At 39.3% G+C, this 8,829-nt stretch overlaps 1 protein-coding gene and 1 non-coding gene across 2 annotated transcripts in view; one reads left to right on the plus strand and one right to left on the minus strand.

Moving 5' to 3' along the window:
• Positions 1-8,829, minus strand: part of Rida (reactive intermediate imine deaminase A homolog) — a 13,648-nt gene that overhangs the window by 3,225 nt on the left and 1,594 nt on the right. Inside the window, exons 2-5 of the mRNA XM_004640085.2 lie at positions 3,633-3,738; positions 2,614-2,668; positions 1,517-1,585; positions 73-128 (exon numbers count right to left, since the gene is read on the minus strand). Of these exons, the coding sequence (XP_004640142.1) occupies positions 73-128; positions 1,517-1,585; positions 2,614-2,668; positions 3,633-3,738 (286 nt within the window). The remainder of the gene's footprint in view (positions 1-72; positions 129-1,516; positions 1,586-2,613; positions 2,669-3,632; positions 3,739-8,829) is intronic.
• Positions 2,149-2,252, plus strand: LOC111812257. Its single transcript, XR_002817813.1, has one exon. It is a non-coding gene; the product is annotated as a U6 spliceosomal RNA (small nuclear RNA).

Consider the following 8,829-nt stretch of genomic DNA (forward strand, 5'->3'; position numbering starts at 1 on the left):
CTTATTTGGTGCATTCAGGACATAATATAGAAATGTAAAATTGTGTATGGGTCATTTTTCAAATGTACTTACTATGGGCAAAGCAGCGACCTGGTAGGCAGCTCGAGCAGGAAAATGACTCTTGAAATCTGAATTTAAAAAAATTTTGTTTTAGTTTCAAGATACTCTGTTGTACTGTTACTGTACAATCAAGAGACCAGTGAGTTGCATTTTCAAATATCACGTTGTTTCTCTAGTGTGAGAAATCGAAAGTGTAAATAAGGATCAACAAGCATAACTGATGTTGGGATGTGGGAAGAAAATGTTCAAATGAGAAGGGGAACAGGGGAGGTGGAGGGGAAAGGAAAGATGAAAAAGGAGAAGAGCGAAGAGTGCCACCACTCCAGCGCCACCACCGTCTGCCAGGGCTCCTCAGTTTCGCCGCCAGGACCAGTGGCCCTGCTCCTGCCTCAGGCCAAGCTAGCGCCCAGACCAGAGAGGTCCCCGCTGCTGAGTCTCTCATTTCCACGCTGTACTGGCTCCTTCCTTCCTGCACAAACATGCTGAAGTAGCCTCCATCATAACTAAACTAAGCCAGAACAAAATCCTCCATGACAGTCTATCCCTGGAGTCCACCTCTCCCTCTGACTGCCGGCCCATCTCTCACCTACCATGTTGTCCTTTTCTTTGGGTCAAATGGATACAGGTGCCTAGTTCTCAAAGTCAGATACTTCAACCAGGCCTGTTAGGAAGACAGACACCCACTGTCTTCCCCGAATCCCACAGACAATGCTTTTCCTCTTCCTTTCTCCTGCTTCTCTTGCTCTCACTTTTTTTCTCGTGGCCAGGACACTCACAGCGCTCCTTCTTTGTTTTCTCATCATCTTTAGTGAATTAGCTCTTCCTCACTCTCCTTCTTCCCGATGCAGTCATTTTATTATTTTCACTGGACTAACGTTGCTTCTATTACGGTGGCTGTGTGCATGCCATTATTACTGGGCACTTAGTACATGCTAACGCTCCTTTACAGAACATATAAAGGCTTTCCCTGGGTTTAATAAATGCCTCTTTCCTTAAAAATAAAAAAAAGGTATAGGGAGTGCTTCACGGACTAATCAGTTCTTAGATACATGCAACATTTCAGAGAAGCAACTCAAACACCGATTTGATCAAATGTTTAACCATATAATTCATACACTTCTTAATACTTTCTGAATGTCTTAGATTCCCAGAAAACAAGTAAATCCAATGTGTGTCTATAAATAACTTTTAGGAGGCTTAAAAACATAAAGGAAGGTGTACAATAATTAGGCTCATAGAATATGGATTTTTGTATACTATCTCAGAAATGCAATAGAAATATTATAGAACTTTTTCATGGGTTTATAGTATATGCTTCTAACCAAACTATTAATTATTTTAGGACAGATGCCATCCGTTAAGCATCTCCTATCACTCTGAATTGATAATGGACATTTATGTTAACAAATTCATTTCTCTTTAACATAGGAAATAGTAATAAAGTCAGAGTACTTACACTGCCCATAGATTTCATTGACAGCAGCAAAATCGTTTATGTCAGCCAAGAAGATAGTTGTTTTTACAACTAGAAGATAAATACATTGTCATCAGGCTTAGCTATTTGGTCTGATTAAAAATGCAGAAAAATAGCACATGTATGTTTCTCTGTCTTGATTAAAATGGGACTGAAAAAGTGAAATGGGATAGTGTTGTGTCCTCAACCATTCAAATGACTTTTTTTTTTGAGACAGGGTCTTGCATTGTAGCCCAGGCTAGCCTTGAACTTGTGGCAATCTCCCTGCCTCAGCCTCCCAAGTGCTGGGATTACAGGACTGTGTCACCATGCCCAGTTCAAAACAACTTTGAAATGCAACAAAAACATGGCACGACTTATCACTAGAAGCTGGGGCTGTGATCCCAAGCTCTGTGGAAGGCTTAGTAGGAGGACAGTAAACTCAAATGCAGCCTGGGCAATGTAGTAACTCAGCAAGACCCTGCCTGCCTCAAAATAAAAACTGAAAAGAAGAGTAAAGACTATAGCTCAGCATGAAAGCCCTGAGTTTAGTCCCTGGTACAAACAAAAACAACAACAAAACCCTCCCCAAACAAACAAAGAACAAACAAAACAGAAATTAAGAGAGTAGTAAAGTGCTCGCTTCGGCAGCACATATACTAAAATAGGAAAGATACAGCGATTAGCATGGCCCCTGCGCAAGGATGACTTGCAAATTCATGAAACGTTTCTTTTTTTTTTTTCTGAATTCACACACCTATAATATTTAAATGACAATGGAATACCCTTCTCTGACAAAACTAAACAAAAAAAGGGGATACAAATGAACGACCATTTTGTATCTGTATATTCAAAATAGGATAGATATACAGCTGTATTCTCTTAATTCAATGAATAGATTTGTTCTAATAGTGTTTGTGGACAGGATATCATGTCTGCATCTTGCACAATGAATAACCACTAAGACAACAATATGCAATGTATTAATCATTGAAACTGTGCTAGTAATCAGTTTTGAAACTGTCTCATTACTATTTGTTTCTCAATAAAATTATTAAAAAAAAAAGAGAGAGAGAGAGAAGTAAAACCCAATTGCTCACCGTTGCTGAAGTCGCAGTCCGCTGCTTTCAGAATTTCGCCCATGTTGGTGAGAGCCTGGGACGAAGGCACGAAAGGTCTAAGACACTGGTGTCACACTAAATGCAGCCACTCATCTTTCTTTCTTATTTATTATTTTTTTAAATATATCTAGTTATTACAGGGTCTCACTAAACAGCTTCAACTTATGGTGATCCTCCTGTTTTCCGCCTCCCCAGTGCTGGGATTACAGGCGTAAACCACCATGCTGGACTCTGGCTGGCTCAGCCTGCCCTGTAGGTGGGGCTGGCATGGCATGTGGTGCGGGGATCGGTAGGCACTTAGTCTTTGGTCCCTGCGCTTGCCTAAGCAGGCACTGATCCGCTGAGCTGTCTCACCGGCCAAACATTCAAATTATTTTCTTATTGTTGGGTATTAAAAACAGCTCAGTGAATGCATTAAATCACAATTTAATTCTATTATTTGATTAGAATTATATAATACATTCTTTTTAGAAGGAACACAGTATGTATGACCTTTGACATTTTTCTTACTGAGGAACACTGACCTTTTACTTCCACAGTGATGACTTTTTGGGTGTGAGTTGGAGGAGGAAGGTCAACAGCCTTGCAAAGCATATTTCTCAATTCACATCAAAGTGGAAACATGTTATTTGATTTTGGTAATTCAGGTTTAAAGTCCCCTTAGTGGTAGGGAGATGGGAATACTGTTTTTAGTTAAATGATTCATTAAATTTCTGGCTGAAGTTCTTTAATCAAGAACTGCTTTAAATCACTGAGTGGCTTAAAAAGTTTTTGATTTTGTTTTGGAGACAAGATTTCACTTTGTAGTTTAGGCTGGCCTTGAACTTGCAGTGATCTACCTGCCTCAGCCCCCCAAGTGCTGGGATTAAAGGTATGTGCCATCATGTTTGGATTAAAAAGCATTTAATCTCTACCAACAAATTAGGCAGTGGATTCTTAATACTCAACAGTATTAGAAAGAAGTAGAAAGGAAACTTGAAATGTGGAAAATGGCTTACTTGTTTTGTTTCTTCTACTACCCCTCCTGGCACTAGCCGTCCACTCGCAGGGTCTAAGCCGACCTGCCCCGAAATGTAAAGGGTCCTGTCGACTAACACAGCTTGACTGTAACAAACAGAAAGCCAGCGTACATGTAAAATGACTCAATGCTAAGACATACAAGCTATAAAATAAAAAGAGATAAAATGAGACTTCATTAAAATTAAAAAGCTTGTTTATCAACAATTATCTTTAAGAACATAAAAAGAAACGCATGGATGGGGAGAAAAAATATTTGCAAAACATGTATTAATAAAGGACATGTATACAGAATGAATGAAAAATATACATAGCTCAATAAGGAAAAACAATCTTATGAAAAATAGGTGAACGATTTGAACAGATACTTTACAGAAGAGGAGTAAAGACATTGAACACTATCAGCCATTAGAGATTTGCAAACCCAAACCATAAGACGGCACATACACATTAGTGATGTAATCAGCCACTGGCAAAGATGCAGAGCCACTGCAGTCTTCATGTAATGCTGGTAAGAATGCAAGACGGCATGGCTACTTAGAAAATGCTTTGTCAGGGCTTTCAAAATGTAAATTACACTCAATGCACAACTCAGGAGTTTCCTTCCTAGAAAGTTTCTTTCATTCCCAAGAAAAATGCAAACATGTATCCAAAGATATCACATAAGTGCTTCATGATACTAAGAAAAGAAAGATAGTGCCAACTAAAGAATAGTTAAGGTTCAATTTTATTTATACGAAATGGTAGAAATGACAAATTATGGCAGGGGAAAGCTGCCCATCAGTAGTCACTGAAGCTGGGTGGGGAAACGGATACAGGCAGCTCTGAGGAAATGTTCTGGAGGCGTCGGGGATGCCCTGCAAGTTGGCTGGTAGCAGACGTGCAACTGCATTTACTGAAATTCATGGAACTCTATGCCCACAATGGGTGACTTTTTAAAAAAAGAAATGTATTTTTCAATAAAGCTGTGAAACAAAAAGTGCCAGGAGCATTTTCTTTTCTTTTTCTTTTTTTTTGCAAACTGGGGATTGAGCTCAGCATTTTCAAAATAAGTAATTCTTGGACACGATCAGTCACTGCTTGCTGCAGAGTAAATTAGGATGCATGTTTGGTGGTATGCTTCATGACTGCCAAGTGCTTGCTTTCGTGATGAGGGTGATGAATTTCAGGATTAGGATAAAATCGCAGGGAAAACCCCAAACTGTATGAATATCCAAAAACAGTGCTGTCAGGGATGTAGCTTAGTGGCAGCAAGTGCGAGGCTGTGAGTTCGACTCAAAAAACATAATACACAAATAGAAAGAAAGAAAGAAAGAAAGAAAGAAAGAAAGAAAGAAAGAAAGAAAGAGAAAAGCGAAGACAAAAACAATGCCAAACACTTCATTCTTTTCTAGGAAGTGTGTTAATTTCAGAATAAAGCCGCCTGTTTTTTGAAATTAAAGAGAGACATCTTATTATTTACCATTTGTATGCTTAAGATACTCTTTATTTAATAATCTTTTCTTTTCCTCCTTCTTTTTCCTTTCTGTCCACCTCCTCCTATTTCTCCTTCTTTCACTGGAATGAAACCCAGGGCCTTACACTCATGGTGGGCAAGTGTTCTCTCCCTGACCTACAACCTCTGCCCCTAAGTGTCTTCTTTTATATCATGATCTTTTCCTAATCTCAGCCAAATTTTCACATGTTGGGTGCCTAGCCCCTATAGATAAATATCATTCTACTTTTTTAGTTTTTTGAACTACACTCACTATGTAGCTCAGGTTGGCCTTAGACTCATGTAGTCCAGGCTGGCCTGAAATCATGCAATATTCCTTCCTCAGTTTCCCAAGTGCTGGGATTACAGGCACACACTACCATGCAGGACTTTGTTCCTGTTTCCATATTTTCCTACTTCATGTGTATAAAAAAATGTGTAATATATTTCTTCCTCCTTTAACACAAATTATGGTAATTATGGTATACTTTTACACTTGCTTTTTTTCACTCAACAGTGTATCACAAAAATCTACAACTACAAGTAGCATACATATCTCCCTCATTTTAAAAAGAGTGACACAGCATTTCATTATATGAATGTACTTTATTTAACTAGTCACATTTGCCTCCAATATTTTAGTATTGTAAATAAAACTACATTGAAAAGTATCACACATACATTTCCACTAGCAAGTAACTAAATCTCTTCCTTGGGCCCAGGGGTCCTGGGGTTGAGCTTTCTTATGACACACAGGACCCTGATGCATGTTATAACTAGCCCCGTTCTTATCCTAGCTCCTCTGATCCTCAATATACCTGAGACTAAATTTCTTAAGGGCAGAGACTGTCTTATGAGCATCTCAGTAGCTGTGCTCGTAGCAGACATACTCTACTTGTTGATGTAGACTATGTAGTTTTGGCTGTCAATAAATATCTTTTAGGCAGGACTTGCTGGCTTATAACATGGGCTTTGGAGAACTCAAGAATGTAGACTCTGGGCTGGTGAGATGGCTCAGTGGTCTAAAGCACCTACTTAGAACAAGCTTAGCAAAGCACAGAGACGGCAGTTTGATTCCCCAGCACCACATGCCAGCCAGCCCCGCCCCCTGGTGGGCTGAGCTGGCCACACACACACACACACACACACACAAATAAAAAAAAAATTAAAAAAAATAAATACAAATAATGAATTTTTTTTTTTTAAAAGAATGTAGACTCCAATTTAGTAATAGGATTCAGAGCTCAGGATTTGCAACTATCTGGCCTCACCCTGCTCAAATAAATAATTATTGAGAGAGGTTAATTTGTAACTTTCTCTCAGGTCCAACAATAAGATCATCAACACTAAGACCTGTCTGAGTAGTTTCTCCATTATCATTAACTAATTCTATCAACTGTCCTCTCTTCTGATATGTGAAATGGAGTTTGAACTCATGCATTATCATTTATTAAAAACTCTATGATGGTAGCAAAAACCCATTTATTTTTGATAATCAAAAGTAACCATTAGGGGCTGGGGAGATGGCTCAGTGGAATAAGCGCTTCCCTGACAAGTGCAAGGGCCTGAGTTCAATCCCCGGTACCGCAAAAAAACAAACAAACAAACAAACAAACAAACAAAAAAAAAGTAACCATTGGAACTCTGAGACCACCTGAGTTATATGAGCTGCCCCTTAGTCATTTTTTTTTTATTAAAATTTTTTATTTATTTATTTATTTATTTATGTGTGTGTGGCCAGCTCAGCCCACCAGGGGGCGGGGCTGTCTGGCATGTGGTGCTGGGGGATTGAACCGCGGTCCCTGTGTTTTGCTTAGCTTAGCTTGTTCTAAGTAGGTGCTTTAGACCACTGAGCCATCTCACCAGCCCCTTGCCCCTTAGTCATTTAAAAGAGGTCTATTCACAGTCATTGGATACATGACAGTATTTCCCAACATAATAATTCTATTAGGCACAGACAAGTTGTCAGGTTTCAGAAGACATAAAAGTGGGTTGTTCTATTTCTAGGTCAAAGGGAATAGTATTTTAAAAAGCATTCTAATATAATGTCACAGTCAATGCCACCACGTTACTGGTGGGTGTGCTAAAAAGTGGGAACCAATTCAATAGCACTGAACTCTCTCAAGGCCCTGTCCTTGAGTCTCCTGAATGTGCTGGGCGGACTAGCTAATTAGTAACAACTCCACGTCCACCAATGCCAGGGGCTGGCAACATATTTGAACTTACCAAACCTATTTCAATTCCTTCTGGAGAGGACCCAGAATTTTCAAAAAGTACTTTCATGACAAATGCCATACACAAAACCTCTTGTTTCCAAGAAGCTCTTAAAACATATCCAGTTAACTTTCTCAGGTTAAGTTCCAAGGTGTTTTTCTTCAGCAGAAACTACTGAAAACAATGACCCTCTCTAGAACTTGCCTTTGGACACAAAGTTCTGCATAGTTTGCACCATGAAAGGGATCCACAGCTTCCACTATACTGGCTCACAAAAGAGGCTGAGCCCCCCACCTCAAAGTCAACCAGGATATAGTTTTTTCTCTTGAGCAGAGAACATAGAGTATTTCTAAATAGGTCAAGAGAAATCTATGCTCTTTTAGCAGTCACAGGAAATGTCACTGATTTTTTTTTAAATGGGTCACTCTTGTTTTGAACTAAAAAAGAGTGAGGGGAGAGGTAGGTGATGAATAAAAAAATGGCCTAGTGTGGTGACATGCCTGTCATCCCAGCACTTGGGAGGCTGAGGCAGGAGGATCCTTGCAAGTTCAAAGCCAGCCTGGGCTATATGGTGAGACCCTGGCTTGAAAAACAAAAAGAAAAAGAAAAAAGAATTAAGAGGTGTTATGTTTACATACTAACTCTCCACGAGGAATCTAATCATTACGTACTGCAAACACGCCCTACTATTAAGATTAAAATAGAAAAAATGAAGGAAAAAAGTTATTCTAAATGCTATCACTGTGTGATCAAGGAGAGGGATCAGGAGGGAAGGATAAAAAAGACGACTAATTTTTGCTAACATTGTAATAGTCCTAATAGTCCCTATTTTCACTCTACTCTCTGAATTGTTATTCAAGTTATTCTTAAAATCTTTTAACAAGATATGATCATGTTATTTCCTGTTTAGCAATATTTGATAGCTCATTATATATGAAACAGATTATCCTTTTGTGGCACTGGGGATTGAACCCAGGGCCCGTGCATGCTTAGTTAGGTAAGAGCCCTGTCACTGAGCTATATCCGCAGACCAACTTTATGCTCTTCTGTTTAGCACTGGAAACTATCAACAATTAAAAAAAATGTATTTGGTTATTATAGGGTCTCACTGTGCAGCTTGGGCTCATAGTGATCCTCCTGTTTTCAGCCTCCCCAGGGCTAGAATTATAGTCGTGCACCCCTACACCTGGACTCTGTGGCTAGGGCCTGGCACGGCATGTGGTGCCAGGGATTGAACCACAGTCCCTGAGTCTGCCTAATCTTGCCTAAGCAGACTCTTTAGTCCACTGAGCTATCTTGCTGGCCCTACTAACAATTTGAACCTAGCTAAAATCTAATTTTTTATTGCTTACTTTTAAACTTAATCCCCACAATAATCTGATTAAGTAGTGTTGTGATGTCTATTTGGAAGAGGCAAACTAGGGGAGGTGAAGTCACTCTGCAAGGAAATACAATTAAAAAGAAGCAAAGCAAAATTCAAACCCAAAGTT

This window comes from Octodon degus, unplaced genomic scaffold, assembly GCF_000260255.1.
Source record: "Octodon degus isolate 3935 unplaced genomic scaffold, OctDeg1.0 scaffold00118, whole genome shotgun sequence".
Lineage (NCBI taxonomy): Eukaryota > Metazoa > Chordata > Mammalia > Rodentia > Octodontidae > Octodon > Octodon degus.